Source organism: Danio rerio, chromosome 19, assembly GCF_049306965.1.
Source record: "Danio rerio strain Tuebingen ecotype United States chromosome 19, GRCz12tu, whole genome shotgun sequence".
In the NCBI taxonomy this organism is placed as follows: Eukaryota; Metazoa; Chordata; class Actinopteri; order Cypriniformes; family Danionidae; genus Danio; species Danio rerio.
In genome coordinates, this window is record NC_133194.1 from 12,820,364 (window position 1) to 12,847,644 (window position 27,281).

The window sequence follows — 27,281 nt, forward strand, 5'->3', positions numbered from 1 at the left end:
GTGCGGTTGAATGACATTTGTCCTGGGAGCACTGTACCAATGTGGTGGCGCTATTGACGCATGCTCAGGGTCCCTATGCGATATCTAGTGTATATATATATATATATGGTGTCGTACCAAATGGAGCACTAATATTTTGTACCAAGCGGAAATTCAGTGAAATAAATGACCAAACTATCAAATAATACCTGCAATGAGTATAACCACATTCTCCATCGGGAGGCGCTATAATCTCTCTCGTAGGAGAATTTTGCTTTCACCATCCAAAATAAATAGAGTATTAAACATGAGCGCCCGATAGCCCCACCCCTTCCTCTACGTGAGCAAATCTGCGGTCATTGAGTGCGTGAAGTGTCCATCATAACACTTCATTTTAGCGTCTGAATGAGTGCATCATCCGGGTAATTAAAGTGCACTTATTATCGTTTAACGCACTACTTACACTACTTATACTACAAAATGGAGTAGAATAGTACGGAAATATGCGCAGCTTAAGACTCTTGTTGTGAAAAAGAATTATTTTTTATTATTTTTGTTGCTTTTTCTTTTCGTTAAACAATCGTATTTGTAATGCTTAAGGGGATATTTATTAAGCAAACTTCTTCTCGAGTGGAATGTGTTTTGCAACATGTTCTAATGTTGAATGTTCTAATGAAGCATTTTTGCAGAAGTAGATGAAGCTACTAGAAATGCAAAGGCCTAATAGTCTACAATTAAATTGAGCTCAGCAGCTAAACATCCTGTGAGTGCAGAATTTGCAGTTGAGAAGTCTTGTGCTTTTTGACGTTGTGCAGAGATTAAGGGTGCTTTCACACCTGTGAATTGATTTATTTGTTCCGAAACAGGGATTAAAATTGTTACAATGTTGCTCTTTGTTCTTGGTGCGGTTCACTTTCACACGGCAAAGTTTCTAAATGCACCACAAGAGCTAAAACAAGTCATGTGTCAGTAAACTCTCCTTACATTGGTCAGAGTTTCATGTTTTTTTTAGCAGAGTCCCACTCAGCTGTCAAGCGTCCTTATTTTAATTTATGGCAATGAGCAATAAGACATAAGCAGAAAGCTGCGCTTTAATTTTGAATGATGACACCCACAGACGTCAATACCAGATATAAATGAGAGCATGCATAGACCTTGGCTAGAATGCAGTACCGTTAATGTTCCTAAAGGATAAACAGCTCTCATTAATAGTTCAGCAAGCTTTCACTTTCATTTTTAACATGAAACACATTTACCGGTAGGAATGACCTCCCGCCCTACTCGTAATTCTCTCTTCTTATAACCTTATATGCATGCCTATTACATATCCATAATAAACTGTGATATGGCCAGGCTCGAATTGTTTTGCTTTCTCACAACAATCGATCCGCTCAAGAGTTCGTTTCAATCAAGCCGAGACCCCCTCATTCAGGCGATCTCCGACTAATTGATTTGGCGTGGATCCGAGCTGGTTGCTGGTTTCACATACGCCAAACGAACCGCGCTAACTGGGCAAACGAGACCGGTTCTGAAACAAAAGTCTAGGTGTGAAAGCATCCTTAGTAGAAAAAGAAGACGTATGTATGGGTGCGGCCAATGGAAGACTGAAGAATGATTGACAAGTGACGAATTTCACTAAACTCCACCTGTTAATATCAGCTGCCTATATAAGCTGAAGTCAGGAAATGAAAACTGTTGCGCACCCCTGAATGTAACTCTTGCTTTGCGGATAACAGAATTCTGTGAATCAAATTATTATTCATTTGTATACAAAAAACTGCTAATATGTTAAACATTAAAGAAAAATCTCTCCTGGCCTTTTTATGGAACACGCATGGAATTGATTAAATATTCCAACACTCATGAAAAATGGGAACAAAAACAAAAATGTTGTGTTTATGTTGTTGTTGAGTGTACTTACTTATCTTTAATTAGTAAGACAGTGGACGTGTAATACCTGAGCACATTCTCCGTTACGCAGACTTCGCTGGTGGACGTTTGGGATGTTTCCTCTACAACAGCTGCCAATGGTGGGATGTGATCGGTTGCTGGAGGCTTCTGTTTACTCGTGTGGGGCCGAACTTCCTCCTCTTCCTCCTCTATCCTCCCCGCTTTCCCCTTCCCCTCGCTTTCATTGTCACTCTCTTCCCCAAGGATGTCATCCACCTGGCCAAAAAAAGTTCAAAGTATTATTTAGGATATGTGTATATACCTAGGCAAGGTCTGCCCTTTGACCAGTTAAACTTGTGCACATTTAATAAAAATGGCTATGTCGATGAATTGCAGAGCTTGTGCAAACATATACACTGCTCGACATAATTGAGCCCCACAATAAACCCCATTTTGATTTTTTTTTTTATCCATTTCTCACTGAATATAGACCATGTATTTGATGCATTTAAACAAAACTGATTTATTAAAAAGATATATTTATTAAAATAATATTTTAGTTAAAACATATTTAGAAATTGAAAGACAATACAATTAAATTCAAGCTAAATATTGAAAAAACTAAATTTTTTAAAATTTTTTTTGCTTTTCTTGATTTTCCTTTTTTTATATTACTATTTAACACTTTTCTGTAACATACAAATTTGCATGTACTAATTTTTGGACCGTTATTGTAAGTTATTTTGTAAGATAAGCTCCAGATTTGGCTTCAGTACTGCCTAATCTAATGTATATGCACAAATATAATATTGTATAGCTTCCTATTAATAATATGAATTTAAAAGTTTGATTTCTGAGGGATGAACTTATCTATATACTAAATGCAGAGTAGACACCATCTGGATGTTTTTCTTTAACACTATATCAATGTAAAAGGTTTTCCACCTTTTGAACATCCAAGCAAAAAATGGGAAAGAACTTTACAGTCTCTTGCATGTCAAGTGCAAGAAATTTGCTGGATGCAGCTCAATTACGTTCTCTGGTTACACTTAGAAGTTTGTCCATACTTGTCATAATACAAAAGTGTGGACGCAGAATTTCTAACCTGATAGGAAACTTGAAAAATGCAAAACTGTTATTCCAGATTAAGGAAGAAATTATTAAGTTTTTGTTATTTTAAAATTATACCCTAGAGAATTACAATCCACCGCTAATCTGACTATATTGAATTCTATGTAATTAGACTTTTTAAAAGAGTAGTAACACCACAAATTGTTGCATTTAAAAACATTTTAGAAAAAAAAAAACATATATACAGTTGAAGTCAGAATTATTAGCCCTCCTGAATTATTAGCCCCCTGTTTATTTTTCCCCCAATTTCTGTTTAACTCAGATTTTTTCAACACATTTCTAAACATAATAGTTTTAATAAATATTTTCTAATAACTGATTTATTTTATCTTAAAATAAGAATTGACTAGATATTTTTCAAGACACTTCTATACAGCTTAAAGTGACATTTAAAGGCTTAACTAGGTTAATTAGGTTAACTAGGCAGGTAAGGGTAACTAGACAAGTTATTGTATAATGATGGTTTGTTCTGTAGACTATCGAAAAGATAAATAGCTTAAAGGGGATAATTATAATGCCCTTAAAATTGTTTTAAAAAAATTAAAAACTGCTTTTATTCTAGCCGAAATAAAACAAATAAGACTTTCTCCAGAAGAAAAAATATTATCAGACATACTGTGAAAATTTTCTTGCTCTGGTAAACATAATTTGTAAAAAAAAAATGTAAAAAAAAAAAAATTTCAAAGGGGGTTTAATAATTCTGATTTCTTCTGTATATGTATGTCTGAGATCTATACCAATAAAATGTGGAACTCATCATCATTAATGTATAATTTAAACTGAAAAAGTTTCTGCAACATCTTGTGAGATATAAACAAAAAGCAGACAATTTAATTCCAGAATATTGCGCATGATGGCATACACTTGAATACTTCTCTGAAGCATGTAGTGTACATACTTCCAGCATACACTTCCAGTGCGTTTATGCACTCAAGAGTGGCCAAAATCACATCAAGTGTGGAAACTCGGACAGGTCTATAGCAAGGGACTCTGAATTCTTTATCTCTCTGAAAAGTCAACATAGCCTCAAACTTTTATCCTTAGTAGTAAATGTTTAATGAAAATCATATTAGCAACTTGCCTTGAAATTTTTTTGAACTTGGGATTTGAGCTATGAAGGTTACAATCTGTGTATAAACCACGATGAACTCTTCTAACAAAATCAATTTGTCTCGATATGACCATTTTAACATGGATGAATGTCAGCACTCAAGTGTTTAGCCTCAGTCTCGAGCTTTCACTGATACATGTTGGTGCTTTCATAAAGGCAAACTGGGGGCTCAGATCACCCCAATTATTCTTAGCGTGAGCCGTTAGACAGGCGCTGGCAAAAATGATCAGCAACTTCACATACGACGGTTCTCTCTACTAGCCCAATGTAATTGCTCTCTCCTCCTCTTGGGAATAGCCATCACACACACCATTTTCCCCCTTCTGCTTATTATTACAGTGAATGGAGCCACTGAAACGGCCTGCAGAAATATGCCATCCCCATATACACAGGTTATAAATGAGCTCAAGCAAGGGTGCTTGAAAAATAGACACGCTGAACTTTTTTTTCCAGTTTAATCTGACAGATAAGCGTAATGAGGGGGAAACATTTAATTAAAAGTAGACTTGTGTGTGAGGGGTGTTATCTAAAAGGATCTTAGTAGATGGAACAATCCCCAGGCACCCATGGGATGCAATTATGAACGGCAATATACAAAATCTAAGAAGAGAATTAAAGTCATACTTTATAGTAAGTTTTAAAACTGAAGGAGCCTTTACCAGCGGGCGAACGGTCAACACAGGATTATTGCTGCACTCACAAATTCTTCATATTAAAAAAATATAAAAACTGATAACAATCAATAATAGGTATTTCTTTCTTTTTTTGGTTTTATTTGCTTTTTATCATGGTTATTGTTATTAATATTGTTATAAACTGAAGAAAAGACAGCATGGCTGAGTTTGTGGCTACATCCAAACATCATGTAGTAAAAATCTTATATAGTGAAAACCTTTCAAATAAACAAACAAATCATTTGCGGTCTTCAAACACCAAAAATAAAAACAGTAACCAGGAGCTAGGGCTGCACGATATATAGTTTCAGCATGGATATCACAATGTGTGCATTCGCAACAGTCACATCGCAGGATGTGCAATACAGAGTCTGATTTATAGTTAAACAGAAGCCACAGAAAACGTGAATTTTAGAGTGCACTGCAAAGTTTTACTATAATAGAGTGAAAATATCATTTTCAAGACTGTGACTGAGCCTTTTGTGAGTTTACAACTTTTGGACACAAGGAATGACAACGTTTGGAGGTGTAACAAAGATGAATTGTATTTATTTATTTTAACGATGAGGACTATACAGTGTTATTTTACATTTGTAATGCAATAAACGCTTTTCTTAAAATTTTTATCTTATTTCTAGTCTGAATATCTAAAGTTAGAATTTAAAACCATATTTTTACATAATAATTTATTATATTGTTATATATTATTATATTTTATGTTGAAAAGCATTTTTGCTATTTTATTTTTCTATATTGGATTCCCCAAAAACATTTAATAGAGCAATTTAAACAATCTGGGGAAATTATGTTCATAATCGCAATATGTATCACAGAAAAATAAAATATCGCAATATCTGTTTGTTTTTTTTAAATAATGCAGCCCTACCAGGAACTAAATGGACTATACAAAAGATCGGCAACTCTAATGTGACCTAGTGCTGACATAATGGCTCTTTTCACAAAGTCGTACGATATGGTATGCTTTTATGAACCGTATCTTACCACTTTTTGGGTACCCTTTCTTTACCTAGCACAACAAAAGGGTACCAAAAAGCGGAGCTTATATAATAAAGAGCCATGGCCAACCCGATCTCGAACAAACTTTGACAATGTCTTGATGAACAGCCACAAAACCAAGAAAAAGATCAGAATCTACCCTGTGCCCCATCATTGTTTTCAAGGCCGTCTAAAGTGTGAGTGGTTTCACTTTCTCGAGAGAGCTCATGTCTTCTTGAGCTGATGATAATAACATGCACATGGTTATTACGCTGTGTTCACACCAGACGTAGAAGCGTCAAGTGCGAGTGATTTACATGTTAAGTCAATGCAAACGCACAAATAGAAACCCTGCAGCGCAATACGTACGAATAACGTGAATTGCTCGAATGGCACGGTGCGAATGGTGTGGTATGCGTGAATGATGCGTCGCGAATTGAGCTTTTTGCGCATCAAACTGGGCCCAGAACCTGAAACAGTTCATCAAACTCGGCTTGGCTCAGTCAGAAGCACCGCTAAAAGCCTCCATCATCCAGTTTAAGTTTCTGGAGGAGTTTATGAGCTCACAGAGCTGGATGCACCTTTGAAAGGATCTAGTAAACTCAAACACGGCCCTAAATGTATTGACGCTGTTTTTCAGCCTTCATAAAGCACATGAACACTGTTATTTTCTTAATAAAATCCATGTTAGCTATTCAGCAACAAAGCTAGAGTCACCGGGCAGACAGAATTCCTGCCCATCGTGCGAATCTGCGTCTGTTCTGAAGTGAATTTGACGTGTGAATGAAGCCGATTTGACACGCAAATGAAGCTGGGTTTGACGAGCGAATAAACTCAAATGAAACTCAAATATTCACACGCCTATTTACGCGCGAATAGCGCAATTTATCCGATGTGAACACAGCAATAAAGTGCTTCTGACATCTGATCCTTTCAGAAACGGACAAACAAAAAGAAAAAAAAACAAAGGCCAAACCGGAAAAAACAAAGGAGCAAATGATTCTTTCAGCAACCTAAAACATGAACAATCTGCCATGTTTAATTATTATCACCACCTTTTGGACTATTATTAACTCAGAATGATGGAATTACTTTTTAACAGAGGTTACATGTGCAGGTGAAGAATAAAGATACAGATGAGAGACTGTGGGCTATGTTGTGTGCTATTTTTGAACCCAAATAAGTCCTAAATGTATGTCGTGTGTAGTTTTTCTGTAATTAGCAACATATCAGAGGTTGTAAGGGTCTGTATTTGCTCAAATATGTTGCACTTATTTATTTATTTCATATATTTGCAGAAATTATGAAAGTATTTCACCCTATCATTGATCTGCAGTTATAATCAAACCATATTCATATAAAGGTTAGTAATTAACATTTATGCACAAGTATTTATGTGTGTAAAGCATCTGTTTGGTGAAAAGTGCTTCTCATATGATATGTAACCAACCTGTACAGCTTTACTTTGACATTTCCTCAAACCATTGGAACCCTTTTGGCAGTGGAAACGCAAGGCTAATTAAGTTGACCCGTACCACTCAAGGGAAACCGGCCATAATACACAGGTATAATTAGATGAGACAATGATAAGGGCAAACAGATGGAGCAAAGCGAAAGATAATTTTCCAAAAGTTCTGTCACACAGATCCAAAAGTGCTAGGATTATGCCGGTTAGCACAGCATTTTGCTGCTTGCACCACAGCATGTAATACAGTGTTTATGTACTGACAGTGAATCGGTGCTAAAACATCCGCACTAGAACACACAACCTTCATTGATGATAAAAAAATAAAAACACACACACACACACACACACATTACACAGATTGTATTTATCCTGCGATGCAAATCCAACCCAAATTGACTCTTGAAAACAAACACTGGCTCCAGGGCTGACAGCTGCTCATTATGGTACATATGTAGGTGAGCAGCCACATATTTGAGGGTGCTTTATTAAAACGTTTCATCACTGTGAAATCGCCCAAAGATACATGTCTTTATAAAGACTAGGGTCAAAGCCCTTAGGAAAACATTATTAAACAAATACAAACTAATAATCCTTCACTGCATTTTCTGCTTTCTTGACTCCGGATAGCAAAGGCCCACACTAACAGAAGAAAAATCACAAGTTAATGTGAAAACAAAAAAGTAAAGTGTATTCATATAGCATATTTATCCTGTATGACCATACACCCAAATCGCTTCACAATCATGAAGGGGGTCTTTCTGCACCACCACCACTGTGCGGCATCCACTCGGATGATGCAACAGCAGCCACAGAACAACAACGCCAGTGCGCTCCCCACACACCAGCTATTGGTGGAGTGGAGAGACAGTGCCAATTCAGTAGACTGCGATGACGATGCAATGAACACCAGGGTTACACCCCTGCTCATTACGAGTAGTTCCATGGGATTTTTAATGACCACAAAGAGGCAGGACCTCAGTTTAACGTCTCATTCGAAAGACGGCACCCAATGGAATTATAGCATCCCCTTCACTTTACTGGGGCATTAGGACACACACTCACCACAGGTTGAGCGCCCCTGCTGGCCTCACTAACACCACTTCCAACAGCAACCTAGTTTTTCCGTGTGGTCTTCCATCCAGGTACTAACCAGGCTCAACCCCACTTAGCTTCAGTGAGTAATTAAAACATCTGCTCTCATATAAACACAGAATTTAAAATGCTAAAGTGGCAGGGTGGTTGTGGCTCCAACCGTTGTGTCACTTGGCTTAACAACAGGCGTTTGTTAGGTATCCGGCAGATCAGCAAGTTATTATGGGTTCAGGCTAAAAGGCTTTACAGAGTTGCAAAATATTAAATAAAAGCTATTCAGCTTGTATGGGTCACAAAACAAAACTTGGCAGCATCATTCACAAGTTAATAAAAGCTAAGACCTTCAATGAAAAGTCCCCAATTCAATGACATCCAGAGATATACTGGGAAAGAGGTGGCAGGTCACCGCTCACCTATGGAGCTTTTTTAATATTTCACAATTTACTTCCAGACACATTTTGACCCGAGAGCAAAGTTATCTGTGAAGTTAAAAATCTCACTTATATTACATGTCTTCTCTACTTTAAATCTGGACCGATAAAATGTCACAAAGTGAAAGAACCATAATAAAGTTTGTCATAACAGTCTCAATCTCAGGATGAGAAAGCAGACTAAAAAGATAAGATCACACTATCTTCACCTTGCCATGTCATATTTACACACAGTTCCTAATTATTACATATTTCTTCAATGAGCAGATTATAAGGTGACAGATTTGCGATTTAAAACAAGAACTCCCAAGATTCTTTGTGGTAGTTCAAAAAGGATAAATTACATAAAGTTCTTCATTCTTTGGCACTAACATGGCTTTGTAAGAAAAAAAAAAATCTACTATGTGTTTCTAACAAAAATCACTTCATAATTACAACATCTACTATATTAGTAGTTTGAACTTTCCAGAAATGTCACCATCTTTTGCTTTCAAGGCAAAGTTGAGGGAACAAGAAGATCTCCAGTACACTACGATTTTCTGGCTCTCATTTTCAGCTCAGTGAGAAGTCAAGCACTGATATATTAAAAAAAGTAATTCAATTACACGTCTCATCACTCTTGCAGTGTAAATCCATTACATGCTGTATGTGACTGTCTGAAGTTTAATGCGGTTGTGTAACCGAGACACCAGCAGTGCTACAGCTCAATGAGAACACGTGGCTGGAGAAGAGTTGAAGATTGCAACTGTGCTTCAAATCAGCATCTAGTCACACTTTTATGTAGTGCTTTTCACACTACAGATTGATTCAAAGCATCTAAACGGCATCAATCAAGAAACCAGTATTTAAAGAGCCCCTATTATGGGTTTTTATAAATATACTTCCATGCAGTGTGTAACAACTCTAAGTGAAGTGAAATATCCAGCTAAGGCTTAAATCTGAAAGTGCATCATGTTTAAAAATATGGATTCATCTATAAAAGAACGGACTCAGAGTGGTTTAAATGAATTGTCTTGGTAACGAGTCTTTAGCAATTTGGCGTGAGGTTGATATGGAACTCGAGCCCCACCCATTTCTTGCGCAAGCAAACCCAGGAAAATTGAAACCCCCGGCCCAGGCCACAAACACTGTAGAAAGAAAAAAACAAACTGACACTGTAGCTGATTCTAGTTGATTCATGCCGTGAAGATGCTGTGCTCTGAAGTGTGATGGAATGTTAGTGTTACTTTACCTACCCAAAGATGAGGCTGTGAAGAGTCAGAGGATCAAGTTTATTTTTGCAATAATACCTCAGCATTATAGCCCCAGCCTTGTGCTGTGTTTCTGTTCAATTTACATGCTTACAATGGGGTATTCGTTGGCCGTTTGTTATAGGAAGGATCAGAAAAGACTATTGATAAATGAGGCTTTGTCAGAGCTTGACAGGAACTTTACAGTACACAGTTCATGAACCAGTTTCTTCCTTCATTTCACAAGTGTAAGTAACTTAAGTGCGATTAAAATGGTTGCCTCTGGTTTCTCTAGCTTGCAAATTATGTATTAAATGGTGTTTTGTTACTTCTAACAGCTCCACGCGGCTTGTGTTGTATCTGGTTAACTCTTTATATTGTCATATCGCATTTAAAACCACGATGAAAACATGACGCATGCTGCTTTGTTTACAGATGTAAAGGCATTTGTGAGCTGCTGTTTGTTGTTGCTATGGCCACCGTCAGCTGTTTCTACACACGTGTGGCGGTCAGCTTTAAAGTAGTTCAGCTTTTGCCACCGTGTGGTTTAATACTTCAGGTATTTCATGGTTAGGAATAGAGCAATATGCTGGTGTTTAACTGCATTACTTTAATGTGCTCCTGCATTGGGCTCACACGCACACTCTGCATTCAGCCTACTTCAATAATGTTAATAAGCTGTGGTGGGCGTTTCTTTCTGTCTCACGCTGAACGTAGTCGACCAATCGTAATAGACTGGATCATCAGACCAACCAGCGCAGATTAGCATCGCGCTAAGGAGGGATTTGGGAACAAATGAATCACTGAACAAATCACATGGGAGTCATTGGAATAATTAGGTAATACTAAATGCATATTATAAGACAAGGAAAGTGTTGTAGACCCCCAAAACCAAAATATGATATTTTCTTTATGTATAATAGGGGCTCTTTAATGTTGTAAAGTTATTAAATTCTGAAACTAATACTAGGGATGTCTCGAACATGTTTTTTTTTTGCCCTTGTGTTCGAGTCACTGATACCGAAACCCGATCAGATACTTCTATAATACATAAAAAATAATAAAGAAAAGCGAAGAAATAGATCCATGATGGAGTCAATCCATTGTGCGGTAAGGCTTAGTAGAGACATGAGAGCTACGGGCAAACTTTGTAAGTCTGTGGTGAACGAAACATGGGGTACATCTAATAACAGGCAAGTAGTTTGTCAGAATTCTTGTAAAGGGCTGGCAAAGCTTTCTCGGTGAAATAGTGGTGAGACGGCATTTCAAATCAAGGTTCTACGTGCTCCATAAGCATACGAAATCCAGGGTTCTCTACAAAGGCGAATGGAAGGTCACTCATTGCGATCATCAGTTGTGATGTCCTTTGCCTTCATGCTGTCACGGGGCATTTTTTTCCCTCCTTTTCAAACTCTGCTGAAGTGTGAACTAACTCGTCTTTGGTTGTGTTGCATGGGTAAACTCGCTGTATTGTGTCGGGATTTGTTTTTGAGGTGCCTTTTCAGGTTTGTTGTGTTAAATTTAGCTTTTTCGATTCCACCTCTTGCAATGCCAATTTTACATATCTCACAGTTTGCTATGGCAATGTTGTGGTCATCAACTGTATAACTGTGCGTACACAACGAAAGCAGTGAGAGTCTCCAAAGTCGCTCTGGCTGCCCTGGCGACAACGCTGTCTCCTTTCAGCTCCAGCGTTAATGTATGTTCCTGTAAGAAAACGTTGTAAATAATTGAAAATCCGGCAACCATAACAATCAAACACTTGGGAACAACAGTTCCTAAGTTCAACAGAACCTAAGTTCACAGGTCTGTGTTCTCTGAACTCCTCTAAAGCGGTGGACGTCTTCATTCTGATTGCTTGCCGCCGAACCACATCATAGCTCATTACCATAAAGTTGACTTGATTTCAACTCTCCTCGATGGCCACACCGGCAAAGAAGCATCGCGCTGCTCCTCACCGCCGGCTCTCATTGAAAATGAATGACTACCGGCTACTTTGACGCTCTCGCCGTTTTCGGTGTGAACATACGGTAATACCTCCAGACCGCAAACATACTGTCGTTTTCTGCGTCAAGTTGCTTCCGTGTTCTGCTTTGCCCACATTTAACCAATAGCATCTCTGCAACAAAGTAATGTCATGCTGCACATGTTCTATTTCTGTGTGAAGTCAAGAAAGAGGTCTATCCCTGTGCCACCGCATAACTATAGATGCTCAAAAATAATGACATGTATACATTTATATTTGAGTCCTGATCGGGAGGTAACGTCCAATTCAGATTGAGTCTGAAACTGCGAAATCAGACCTGATTTCCAATCACGTAATCGGATCTGGACATCCCTAACTAATACTGTTCAATTACATCTGCAAAACAGCACATTAGTCATTATCTAGCATTCATATCTCATCTAATACTGACAGTGCAATCAAACTAAATATTGAGCTGAACAGAACCAAGAAAGTTACACAAACAGTGTAATTTATGATTCAAAACTGCTTCAACAGTCAAAATATATGCAATGATACTGCTCGATTTTAAAATTCATCTCCTCCTGCTTGAGAACCGGAAAACATCATGATGGATTGAAGTGGAAATTGCAAAAGTTGTAATTTGTCCAGCAAACTGAAACATGAAGGTAGATCTGCTGTCTGTGCCTGTCCAACAAAATTTGTGAGAGGGCTGCTGTACATTTATTGCCCAGCTCAATATATTTAATTTGACTGATGGTTCAGGAGCCCTATGCGATTTGGGCACTTTGTGTGTATGGAGGACTAGCCTGGGCTGCTCTTTAGAAAGCAGTGGACACCACACTCAACGGCTTGTGGTCATAGAATAGTGATAAATGTTGTTGCTAAGAATAAAAAAAATAGCTCAGCAATTTATGTATATGCTCCATGCTCAGGCATGACAGTTATGAGATCAACCACTTTAAAGCTGAAGACATGGTACTCAAAAACGAAAAAAGGTGGACCACCCACTTTGGGGAGCCAGAAAATAGCTTTCCCAACTTGACTTCCCCCACAATGACTTGTCATCAAATCTGCATGATTTGGCAGTTTTAGGGTTTTGATCTAATGGTCTTTAAAGTTCAGTTGGTCATCAAAACTCAATCCAAGGTCCCTGATATCCCTGGAAAGAGTTATTGTCGAGGTGCTAGGCTGTATGGTGAAGCTACAGTTAATTGTTGGGTTGGCCACAATGGTGCTCCATTCATCAGATAGCATCGATCAGTCCTAAATGTCCAAAACTAGACTTGCGCATGACTACCCTTACTTCAATATGCACATATCTTGCAGAAAAAAATTAGAGAAGAAATTTCTCTGCTCAGTGTATGAGGGCATTACGGCTTAATATGTGGTGCAAATCGTCAAGTAGGGGGCCATGCAGATGCGATGGACCCAAATAACAGTAAACCCCTACTCATTTGGAACTTTCCATATTATAGCAGTTGTCTGGGTGAAAACACGAAGGCCAACTGGGAGAGCCGCTGGGGAGGGAAAAAAGCATTTGGACAGATTACATTATTCATAACCTATGAGGTAAAAGATATTGCATGAATTCAGTGATGCTATGTAAAGTTTTCCAACCCCAAATGTTAAAAGTCACCTCAAGGCTGCAGTCGAGCTGCCTTACAGTATGGCCCATCACAGCACAGATGAATTATTCATTTAAGCTTCAGTGAAATGCACAGCACAGATTTTGTAATATCTCACACGGTTCTTCTGACTCTGCACAGCAGTTTCTCACTGTAAAAGATGAACGCCCAGAGCTTAAAAGTCGTCTCAGGAGAGATAATATGATGGAATGCCTGCTACATTGGGATCTGTCAACTATAACATCTATCATTTATTTGAACACAACCAATCTAAAGAAAATGTCAAATCTAAAAAGATCAAAAAAAAAAAAATAAATCAGAGATAAAAAATATATATATATTTCAATAAAAAATGTATTTCAATCATTAAAAAAACAAAAAACATTTATAAGATATTTTTAAACATTTTGGTACAAATTGTAGCAGTTCACTTGAAGGGTTGTTCATAAAACTGTCATGCCACTTTTATAATCATGACTCGACACGCCAAGTAATAAGGAGATTTCATAGATGCTTATGACAACTGTTCAGTTATGTCATTTTAAATACAAAGATGACATGGTTTGAGATGACAACTTGACATTATCAAGACAACAAAATTTGTTATAAACATAACTTAGGCCATTATAATGGTGTCATGAATATTTTTATAATCACTTTGTTCAGTGGAATAAAATAAATTTGTTATCAAAAAGTATCAATACTCTTTTAAATAAATTCACGACAGTAGCATTATTGTTTAAGTCAGGGGTTTTCAAAGTGTGAGGTGCGCCTCCCCTGGAGGGCGCCAGAGCATGTCAGAGGAGGCGCGGGGAAAAAATATTATATAATAAAATATAATTATTAAGTTGAATTATTAAATGTATTTTATTATATTTAAATATTTAATTAAACAAAGCTAAAAAAAATAATATGTCTAAAATAAGAAAACCTTTTTTACCCAAAAAACCATAGCTGTGAATTCTCTTCTGTTTGGCAAGCCCGCCAATACAGGTATATGCCTGCTAATAAAATGGATCGGTTTCTGAGACCCCCTAATTCAAAGCCTTCAAGTTCAGGGCTTAAACTCAAAAGACGACGATATGATGATCAGTATTTGAGTTTAGGATTTACGTGGACAGGACCAGCTGATGAACCACAACCTTTATGCGTGGTTTGTCAAGATATTTTGGCTAATGACAGCATGAGACCCGCTAAACTTCGACTGTTTTGACTGGGATGGACAGTTCTTGGATCTGTTCTATTCATATTGAACCATCATCCTAGTTTTAAAAACGTTATATTAAAATACTTGTTATTATATATATATATTTTTTATTGTTATAAATAATTGCACTTTCATGCAAATGATGATAAAAGTGAGTTAACAGTCTGACATCTGTCTGTGTCTTTATATATATATATATATGTGTGTGTGTGTGTGTGTGTGTGTGCGCGCGTGTGTGTGCGCGCGTGTGTGCGTGCGTGCGTGTTTGGGAGGAGGAGGGGGGCGCCAATGGATAAGTTGTGTCAAAAGGGAGGCCCACTGTCTTAGACTTTCAAAACCCTGGTTTAAGTCAAGTCAAGTCAACTTTATTGTCAATCAAACCATGCAACAGTACATTACACAGCAGACTAAAATTGCGTTTCTACCATACTCCAATGTGCAGTTTAAAACAAGATATGACACACACTAAACATAAACTAAACATTTAACTAATATAGTAAAATAGATATTTAATAAATAGACAATAATAAACTGTGAGCAATTACCAGTTATCCTATTGCTCCAGAATAAGTGGAGGTATTTATTGTAGTGCAGTTAGATGCAGTATGGCAAAAGTGCAGGTGCAGAGTAGCAGCATAGAGCTAAGTGAGTTTTGTAAACATGTTACATGTGCAAGGAATATTAAAATATATGCATAAAACATTGAGTTTGCCTTTCTAATGACATTATTTAATGAACAAATTCATTTTGTACCACTGTAGTTGAGGTTAAGAAAAATATTGATGATGTTATTATAAAACTCATGACAATTATAATAGCCTCGTGACAGATTAATGATAATTAAAGTTGTCTTGATAATGTCAAGTTGTCATGACCAGTGATGGGAATAACAGTGCTATAAATAAACAGCATTACTAACCGCGATACTTTTGTTTCCCCAGCTACTACTTTGTTGCCATTACTGACAATTTAAAACATGTGTCATTATAATCAACAACGCTGAAGCTGTTTGGCATCAAGACCTGACAGTGTAAACGGGGCTTAAGACATGTCAAACAATGTTGTCTTTACATTTAAAATGACATAACTGAACTAGTGACACTTAATGAGTTGTCATAAACAATCATAAAATCTCATTTATATTCATACAACATATCATGCCATTCATACAACATATCATGCCATTCATATAACACATCATGATAATAACGCCTTATGAACACCCCCTTAAAGTAAAGTGTTACTGATATTTCTGTCGTATATTTTTCTTATTGTAATGTTTTATTCATAAACATTTCAAGGAGATTTTCCAAAAATGTCACAAGTGCATGGTTATTTATGTGCAGCATGGATGGATTTCAGCATTCAGCACATTCAGCCAAAGCATGGCATATTTATTGCGATATTGCCAATAGAAAAAGAGCAGAGAAGGTCGTCTATTATTTTATCAGCGTTTGCGGTACGAAAGAACCCTCACGATGAGACAAGGTCGATAAAAAAAAAGTATACTACACTCACTGAGAGCACAAACAACCTTGGTACCAATTCAGTGGCCTGGAATCAGAAACATAGAGGCGGTGCAGGTGAAGTCTGCAAGTGAGAAGAGATAGAGGATGTTACGTAAATCTTCTGGGCATAGTTTGCTTATTTGGTTCAATTTGCTGGAGAGACAAGACTAGGCGAGCGAACCTGGACTCAGAGTCAGGGTTACCAAATTCTCTTTTGTTACAACAAACATTTGATTTTACATTGTGAAATGGAGGTTTGGCTGCAACAGGAAAAATTACTGTGCCAAGCAAAGAGTTTTAGGGCGATCTAACCCAGGGAAGCTTTAGCAATAGAGTGAATACCAGCAGCATCTACAATCTTTTCTTTTAAAAAAATGTACTTTCAGCACTTCATGTGAAATATTTTAGTGCTTACAATAAAACGTAAAAAAAGAAAAAAAAAAGCTCTCTTTGAAGCCTCAAGCTCAAGCTGCGTCTACTGCGAAGGCTATGAGCATCTGTGGAATAAATGGAGAGCTTCAGAAAACCCTACAGAGACATTGGACTAAAGACCTTTGGATCTTCAGCGTGACCTGAGGCCGCATTATAAACATTCATCCCTCCGGGTTTTTGATTCTGGTCACGTTTCTATTAAAAACCAAACAGCTTTGTACACAGCATAACAAAAAGAACATGACTGCAACTAATGGAACAGAATTTAGCAAACAGTTCACAATTTTCTGTGCTATTTCACACGGCATGTTTCTCGATGAAATTAGTACTAAAATATCAATGAATTAAAGGGATCGTTGACACAAAAGTGAAAATTCTGTCACTGTTTACAAATCATTTACTTGTTACAATCCTGTATAAATTTATTTTTTCTGTTGAAAGCTGTAAACCTGTAACAACTGACTTCCTAACAGTAGTATTTGTTTCTTCCTAATATGGAAGTCGTTGGTTAATATAATAACACTAATACTTAAAAGGTAAGGCGTTTTAGAATGAGCAAAACAACATTTCAGATGTTTTACAATGTGCTCAGCCTGCTGGTTTGTCCGTTCATACACATTTTCATCATCACATGATCTCCTATAACATAATCACATGACCTTTTTTAATGCACATACTGAAATTTGTGCGGTAAAAGTGTTTCCATCGTAGTTAATGCGCATCTTTTCTTATCGAATAAAAAGTTTATCCTATTGTTATTTTCAAAATCTATGCGCATCTTGGTGTTTCCATCAACAGTTTTTTATGCGCATATGCAAAATGCGCATATAAATAGGTGGATGGAAACAGCTATTGGCGCATTCACAGATTCATTCAGACAGAGAATAGCAGGCAAACATCAACAACCTACCTTCTTTAGGTTTGGTATTGTAAATAGTGTAATGTGTTGCAGCGATATTGTCTATTTAGGGCTGGGCGCCTGATCGAAAAAGTTAATTTAGAACTTATAATCGATCAAATTTTTTCAGGTCAATTTTTCAGTTACTTTCTCTACCGTGTGTGGAGGCACCTGACCCCACTCTGTTAAGGCTGATTTAAACTTTTGCTTCCAATTCACAGATGAGCTCCAGTGCAGCCTTTTAGTGGTCACATACCTTCTCAAGAAAATGTAACTAAACGATGCACGTTTGCACTACATTGAAGATGATTGGAAGCTGCGCCAGAGATGCCTTGAGACGGCAAATTTGTCATAACAATAAAATGATTTGTTTACAATTAAATATTTGTTTACAGAAGATTTAAGAAATGCACTGCTTAAAATATTATTTACAGCATATGCAAGAGTTGTTTTATTTACACGTAGAAGGGATACTGCTTATTTTCTACTTTTAATAAGAAAAACACAGAAAATAATTCATTCATTCATTCATTCATTTTCTTGTCGGCTTAGTCCCTTTATTAATCCGGAATCGCCACAGCGGAATGAACCACCAACTTATCCAGCAAGTTTTTACACAGTAGATGCCCTTCCAGCCGCAACCCATCTCTGGGAAACGAAAATAATTTATTTTGCCTCCAAAAGTACAAGTTTTTTTTAAGGAAAAAGCAATGTGTGTTTAATTTTCAGTTGTTCAACGATGATGTTCAAAAAGTAATCACAGATGGTAGATAGTGTGTGTTTCCTTTAATTGTTTTAAAATAGTAATGCACACTCCATTCAGAAATCTCTCATGTGTAATATGTGTGCATATTTACTTTACAAACTTATTAGTGAACTATGAGGACAAAAAGCTTAAATAAATGAATTAAGTAATCGCTCATTAATCGTAGTCAAGTGAAAAAGTCAAATTAATCGAGATTTTGATTTTAGACCAATTCACCCAGCCCTATGTCTAGTGCAGATACATGACACATGACTTTGCATGGAGTATTGCAGGCAGAGACATTGGCTTTCAGTGCAATCGGGCTAACTTTAACATTTTCCAAGATCTCCTACTGCGTTTTTAACAAATATGGTTCAGAAGCCTGAGAGCGAAGCTACTGATCTTCCTTATTTTTTCTCAGCATGGTTAGCCAAAAAATGTAAAGAGCTCAGAGACTCTATCAGAGAACCTGATTCTCTCAGGTTGCTAAAAAATGATGATCTAAATGGACCATTTCATTGGTCTGGAAACCTGGAAAAGCTTTTCAATTTAATGAGCTTTGGATTGAGGAGAATTGACACAGGATGATGACGATGAGATTCGAGATGCACTGTGACCTGAGTGACAGGGCACTCTGACCAGTGCTGCCTGAGACATCCTGACATTGTCAATCTTGCAAGCCATACCCAAAAAGCACATCAATTTAACCTAATGGGGTAGGAGAAGATAATATAAAACTAAAAAAATGTGTGTTTTAACATACACCAGGGCTACTCAATTAGTTTTTCATAGGGGCCGGTTCATGAAAAGCATCCCAAACGAAAAGCCGGAGAAATATAACTTGCTATATGAGTGATGACACAATTGCATATAAGAGCCCATATGCTATATTTGTGCTCAAAGACACACACGTTGGCTTTTTCTAATGTTAATATATTGTATTTTAAAACTACATTATATCGCTGCATTGTCTAATAGACTTTTGTTTTTACAAACATTTAAATGTTGTGTTTCAGAGCACAACAAAAGCAGTGCATTGCTTGAACAGGCTTCTTCTATTATTCAGACACATTCATATGTTGCGTTTTGAACAGCATAACAATTATAGATTTGGGTTGTACGATTATAGTCTGAAGAATAATCATGGTTTCACGGTTTTCACGTCTAATTTAAATTCAAGCTTTATATTAGGTAAGTAGATATTTAGATTAACCGTTGTTGCCATCTGCATTCATGCACACAATCACTTTAATAATAATTCGTCTAACAAATATTTTGTTTCCATTGTACTGAAAGGCACGCACAACTCTCACTGTGAGATGTTTTCTACTGCGTGTGCTCGGAAAGACGTAAGAAAGTGCGTTGCTCCGCTTGTGCGCGCATGTTTTATTCTTACATTAGATATAACAAACTAGTAAGCGGAAAAGATGTGATATGGCAACGGCCGCGGCTATAGTTAATCTGGTGTGCATGTGTAGTAGCCTCAGTGTACATACTTTGAACTTTAAACTAGCGCACAGGTGGCAACTTGGCATAACTTTGTTTAACTGCAGCAGCTTCGTTTCGTTCCGTGCAACAGAAATGCGGCTTAAAGAAGCCTTTACGATTCATTAAATTTGACGAATTAAAGCGCAGTTAAAAGTGAAATCGGCTAATCGTTGAATCCCTACTAACGATTGCAGTGCATTGTAAAAAAAAGGCATTTCCTACAAAACATATCCAAATGTTTTCGGCTGTCCGCACCATTTGCTTATGGTGACTCACACTCTTCGCAGCCTCTGCAGCTCGTTCTGTATTGAACAGACGCACGTCACTTCAAAACTATAGCGGCTTTTTTCGACTGAAAACTAAATTTATTTTTAATGTCTTGGTCACACTATTTGGAGGGCCGGAACAAACTGCCTCGGCGGCCAGGTTTGCCTCAGGCGCCAATTGAATAGCTCTGACATACACTGTAAAAAATATTCTGGGTTCCACACAATCAATTTGTGTTAAGGCATCATAAAGGAATTAAGTTAACTTATTAGTTTTTACAAATTTAAGTGGGTTAAACATAATAATTCATTTGTTCCTAAATAACCCCAAAAATTGTGTTGTTGCAACCAGTTCTAAATTAGTTTAAACAACAAGCAGTGTTCCACACAATTCCTTCATGTTGTTCAAACACAAATTCATTCAACCAACTTAATTATTTTTACAAATGTAAGTAAATTGAACATAAAACAATTCATTTGTCCCCCCCTCAAAAAATCTTTCAGGTCATTTTAAACAAGTTCTGTACTTCAACAAGCAGCACAAATCTTTTTTGAGGGACAAAAATGAAAAATGAAAGTGAAAACTGAAGCAAGACCCCAGCTGAGCAGCGCTGAACTGACTAACAAAAACTAACAGTGCCAGCGATCACTGTGGCATTTGCTTAGTCTTTATGATGTAATGCAACGTGACATGCGGCCAGCACTGAAGACCAGTACTGTGAGACAGACTCCACTTCTGAAGTGAGATGAAAGAAGGGAAGTACACAGCTGAGACTACACTAGACTACACACAACAAAGCTCCGATAAACTAGATTCTTCCTCTCACTGATGCTAGTATTGGTGACAGCAGAGCTGACAAACTCAACAAGATCTCATTAATAATAATGCAGAAAGGTGCTCTTAATTGCTAATTCATTTAGGGAAGCCAGCGTTCAAAATTAACATGAAAATAAACAAATAGCTTGGGAGAAGAAAAAAAAAAAAGAACACAGTGCTAAAAGTGACAATTACTGCAGAACTTGAAATGAAATACTAGTTGAGCAATCTAATAGTCATAAGGACAAATATTTTAAGGAAAAATGTAGAATACAGTTTTATGACTGTTATTAAAGAAAAATATGGCTTGTAACTTGTTTCTCTCTATTGAAACCTGATCAGACTGAACATAAAAAATTATAGTGTTTATGTAGTAGAAATGAATTATCAGCTAATTTATATTTTCCTCAAAAATATTATATGTTCTTTTAAAAAGTCTGTCGTCTATAACATCTATATAATAAATGTAGTGTGTATATGGCATGTATAAACAGATTCAATTAAACTTTCTTCTTTTACTCTCAATAAAAACAAAAAATATATAGTAATATAGTAAATATAGTTAATATAGTAAACAGAAACTCAAATATAGTTTGAAAACAAACAAAAAACTTTGCAACATGCTTGCACCATTTTTGATGAGTTCAATGCATGTACACTCACTGGCCACTTTATTAGGTACACCTGTCCAACTGCTTGTTAATGCAAATTTCTAATCAGTCAATCACATGGCAGCAACTCAGTGCATTTAAGCATGTAGACATGGTCAAGACGAACTTCTGTAGTTCAAACCAAGCATCAGAATCGGGAAGAACAGATTTCAATGAATTTGAACTTAGGCTGGTCAGAGTATTTCAGGAACTGCTGATCTACTGGGATTTTCACGCACAACCGTTTCTAGAGTTTACAGAAAATGGCCCGAAAAAAGAGAAAGTATCATTTAGCGGCAGTTCTGTGGGTGCAAATGCCATGTTAATGCCAAAGGTCAGAGGAGAATGGTCAGACTGGTTCAAGCTGAAAAAAAGCCAACAGTAACTCAAATACCCACTCGTTACAATTGAGGCATGCAGAAGAACATCTCTGAACGCACAACACATCCAACCTTGGCATATAAGACCTCAGCAGGTGCCACTAATGTCAGCTTAAAACAGGAAACTGAGCCTACAATTCACACAGGCTCACTAAAATTGGACAATAGAGGATTGGAAAAGCATTGCCCATTCTGATGAGTCTTGAATTCTATTGCAACATTTGAATGGTCTTCTGATGCCTACTTCCAACAGGACAACGCGTCATGTCATAAAGCTTGAATAATCTTAGACTGGTTTCTTGAACATGACAACGAGTTCACTGTACTCCAATTGCCTGCACAGCCACAAGATCTCAATCCATTAGAGCACCTTTGGATGTGGTGGAATGGGAAATTCGCATCATGAATGTGGAGCCGACAAATCTGCAGCAACTGTGTAATGTCAATATGGACCAAAATCTCTGAGGAATATTTCTAGTGCCTTGTCGAATCAATGCCAGGAAGAAATAGGGCAGCTCTGAATGCAATAAGGGGGTCCAACCCATTACTCATAAGGTGTAACTAATAAAGTGGCCAGTGAGTGTATGTTTCTTGATCAATGTTTATATATTATCAAAATTAATATCTAAAATAAGACCTCTCTTCAGAAGATTTGAATTAAATATTTATTTGAATGTTCAAAGATTTGGTTGTATGGAACTTTAAAGCAGGAACATTTATTTATTTTTTTTTTTAAGATTTGAAAATGAGGAAAAGTCTTGTGGATTGTCTCTAAGCCTCGAATATCACAAATCATGCACTTGAATACAAGCCTGACTTGCAGCCCAGAACAAAAGAACAAAATTCTCTGAAGCAAAACATGTTGTTTTGAACCCTCTATGATAAATACGAAATTAGAGCAACTTGTGGGTGTACGGGACATCTTTGAGCAGCCTGTGATAGAAAAGCCATTAGCGGTAATCAAATTGCAGAATCTCCGAACAACAAACAGGCCTTTATTATCAAATCACTGCTGGCTGGACCATTGTGATAGAAGCAAAACAAAACAAGGGAAGAAGATTCGTCTTCAAACAACCGCAAATTACAGAAATCTACAGTTCTAGGAATCGTCTTTCTGAGAGAAGAAAAGGCAAAGGCTGGTATGAAAGCATTTCACGGCTGATGTCATTTCTATTGACATCTACATCAGCAGGGGGTGTGATTTTCGGAGGCGATGGGCTGATGAAGGCTTATCAATCACACATTTCACTCTCCATGGCAGCTGATGATCACAAAACCAATGCCTCCAGGTGTGTTAAAACGTTTGGTGTCACTCCACATGACAACTGGGTCTTAGAATCCCACTTACAGTCCCGATCGCCTACTAAGTGTACTCGGTGCTTGTCTGAGGCAATTCAAAAACAAAAAACAAGCTCAGATTTGACTGGATAGCTCTGTGGAACTCTTCTATTATGAAGAACTTTTTTGTTAAGTTTTCTCTGAATTTCACTTAATTGTTAATTAAACTCAAAAAGCAGTTCTAAAACCTGTTTACTATGTCTGCAATGTTAAAGGTGCCCTATAATGAAAATCTGGGTATAGTAGAATAATAAGAAATCAGTATACGGAATGGGCATACCGTGAGCCTCAGATACCAGTGTTTTCTCATTATCATGCCAAATCTACGAATGTAAAAACCCGGTTTACAACGGGCCATTCAGAACACAAAGCACACTGTGAGGAGACTCATGGCTCTCATCATTTGCATGTATGCCTACTTTAGGTCATTCATCCGGATTTGACAAGCAGCCGTCTCATCAAGAGAAAACAGTCTCAATATTAAGGGTGTCACAATCCTCCAAATCGTTGATTCGATTACATTTTCGATTCTAAAGTCACGGTTCGATTCGATTTTCGATTTAAAAAAGAAAAATTAAACAAAATCATAAACAAGTCATACAGTAAATGAATAAAGATAAGTTACACACATAATTGCCACCTGTCAATCACTTTTTTCGCGGGACTCGTGAATAGGCAGTGATCTGTGTCCTTATAATGACATCGGTAAAAAAGACGCACAACCAACAGGAACCAGCCAACAGTATCTGAGGTGTTCGCTAAAATTACCAAGTACAAGTGTGAAAGTAAAAGAGTGAATCAGTCTACTGACCCGCTGACTGCCTGGACCGCTGTCTCGAGCCCATGACAATGTGTGCGTCTCTGTGTGTGCCTGCCTGTGTGTGTGTGTGTGGTCATGTGTTGTGCGTTTTCACAGCGGTAGTGAGGAAGGAGGGGTGCTCAGAAACGCCAGTGTGGATGTGGATCGTTATCGTTATAAAATGCCATTTAAAAACCAAGACCTATTAAAGTGAAGGGCCTGACTGTGTATTTTTCGTGAGTGGATTTGCAACGGGGGCGGAGGATCGCAATGCCGGTGTTTACTATCGGCCCAAACCTAATACATAGCAGAGCTTGCAAACTGTGTTTTTTTTTTCGACAACACGAACGTTGTCAACATAACTTACTGGAAATCCAAAATACTTTTACACCGGCGAATTTATTGAAAGAGGAGAGGGTTTAAGTTCTGTCGACGGGCCTCCTGCGTCTGCAGTTTAACAAGCTCTTTAACAAACGTGTTTTTTTTTCCGCTTGGCAAGCCAAGCTGACGTGACATGGGGGCGTGGCAGCATCGACGATTCCATTTTTTGATTAGATAATAGAGCATGAATTTCGATCCGATTTCGATTTAAATCGTGACGCCCTTACTCAATATGTAGCTCTGAGATCATTAATATGCACACCTCAGGCTGCGTTTGAAAAGCCAAATGTTTTCTAGTGTGAAAACAATGATGAGTTTCCGGCCCTAATGGCCCGTTTCCGATTTTATGGCCATTGCCACTGTCAAAAGGTACCAAAAAGTGAACCGTACCATACCACTTTTTGGGTACCCTTTCCAAAGGGTACCTAGCCAGTTTTAAATATGACATTACACAGTAACATAGAAATAAAATATAAATGTATAATAACGAGCCATTGTCAACCCAAGCTTAAATAAACCTTGCCTTTTTTGTTAATTTCCCGTGTTTATTGTGAAATTTTTCCTTTGCCACCTCATCACATAACAAAAAGAACTTTCCTTGACAATTGCAATCTTCTGGCTTGAAATTCAGGGTCATTTCACAGCTTGACTGCTTAAAAACCTCTTCCTCACCAGCCTGAATCTACCAAACAGTTGCCTGAATGTAGACACAACACTTATACTCAGCTTGCTCTAAAACATAAGGACATTTATTTTATGTCTCTCAGTTCTCTGCACTGACTAGCGGTTTGAATAATGTTCGGTTTATGACACCACTCAGCTTCCTCAGAGGAATGACAAGAGACCCCCATTATAGATACTATAATCAGTCCATTCCCCTACTTCCACATGGAGGATTCCTGTATGTTCAGCCTGTGCAGTTTTTTTTTTTTTATCCAGACCATCTGGATAGTCAGTGGTAGAAATAACAACAGTATGAATGTTTCACAGCTTAATTTTTACAAGAATACATAAAAGATGCTAAAAATGAAACCTAAATTCATCTTATTGACAAATATATAGGTGTGTTTTTGATTGGTGAGGAAAAAGTTAAAAAACACAAAATGTAATAAATATGTTTTACTGTCAGCTTTGAAGAAGCAATGAAAAGTATACAGGTTTGCAACCCCACTTAAAGTTCATGTGGTGAATGTTGATCCGCCGGCCGAGATCAATCCAGTGTTTTTTGGAGAGAGTGCTGAAAGATTCTAGGCTCTATTTTGACGATCCATGCACAAAGTGCAAAGCGCAGGGCGCAAACGGAGAGGATGCAGGACTGAACTCTGCATCTACAGAAAAGTTGTGATTTCCCACCCTTAGGTTGAACTAAAATAATTATTGCATAATACATCATAAAAACTAAATTCTTTTTTCTAGTGTCTCCTGACAAATGCTGGTAACAATCAAAACAATCTGCAGTTTGATGGAGCATACAGGGCCTGAGTTATACAATTTCTGAATCAGGCTTTAGAACAAAAAAACTAAAAGCGGTTTATGTTGAGGTGGTTCATAATAGGACAGAACACATATACAATAATATTTAGCACTTTCAGCAGTTCTTTTTGTAATTTCAAAGGGTTTTCTGTAAAACAACATTGAGATATTGCATTTATTGTACTGTATGAGGAGACTTCAAAAATAGGTAGGATTGTTTTTTTTGTTTTTTTTTCTCTTTGCAGTTGGAATAGAATAACTCTTACATACATTATTATAAAGAAAAAAAAATCCTGTGTTTGCTGACACCTGCTGGAAAGAAATAAAATTGTTTCCAGGGTGCTAGAACACTCAAGGCCTGAGTTACACATTTCCCAACTTCAGTTTATTAAAAAAAATAAATAAAAAAGCGCCTTTTTGTGTGTGTGTTTATTATAACAGACAATATACACAGCAATTCAATTTCAACTGTATTTTATGAAATTTCAAAGGGTTTCCTTTCATATGGTACCAAACTTTTGTATTTACACCTCTGCATGTGGGTATGGGAAGCTTTTAAATCGGAAGGCCAAATTCAGGCAGAATTACCCCAAATAGCCCTATAGCTTAACTGGCTAAATCACCAAAATCAGTTCCTATGTGGGCCTGTTAAAAAGTTTAAGCAGCGTTGCTCTTAAACTCGTAAGACAAGTAGAAATCTGCAATCTATTATTTGCACTGGTATTGTATCATACAATTATCATCAGCTATAATTATGCACCGCTGCCCTGTATGGCCCTGTAATGTAATACATCCTACAGCTGCAAAAAAAAACACAAAAAAAAAAAAAACGCTGCGATTCTTGACAACTTAAGTGCTGCGTCTGGAGTGGGCGGGTTTATGGAGTCATTTATATAAAACCATGTTTAATTGTATGAATATGAATATATTTGGAGAAACTCATGCAAATGGAAACAGACCTTAAACACTCGGCGCCGCATCTGTTCCCTGAATGTTCTTCATTTGCATTTTCAAACATTTGAAAGTGTCAAAAATATCACAACTTTGATGGCATAATGTGCGAAAAGCTTCTGCCGGGAATCTGTTTGGGTTTTTGTAGCTGAAAGGGCAAAGGCAGCACTTAGCTTTGCTTCCAGCAATCTTTGATTTGGAGCGAAGTGAATTTACGCCCCTCGGCTTAAACTTTCAGCATTTACTCTGCGAGGAGAGTTTTTAGGAGGAGGGATAAAGGGCAGCAGACAGAGAGAAGATGGTGTTCTAATTTCTCGACTTGTTAGCACTTAGCGTGATGCTAGCAGTGGTGA

General features: G+C 37.3%; 1 protein-coding gene across 4 annotated transcripts in view; it reads right to left on the reverse strand.

Moving 5' to 3' along the window:
- ctdp1 (CTD (carboxy-terminal domain, RNA polymerase II, polypeptide A) phosphatase, subunit 1) overlaps positions 1–27,281 on the reverse strand; it is a 216,512-nt gene that overhangs the window by 86,408 nt on the left and 102,823 nt on the right. For all 4 annotated transcript variants that reach the window (XR_012394537.1, XR_012394538.1, NM_001002873.1 and 1 more), the window contains 1 exon segment: positions 1,937–2,145. Coding sequence is in view for 2 of the 4 variants with exons in the window: in NM_001002873.1 (NP_001002873.1) it covers positions 1,937–2,145 (209 nt within the window). In the remaining 2 variants the exon portion in view is untranslated.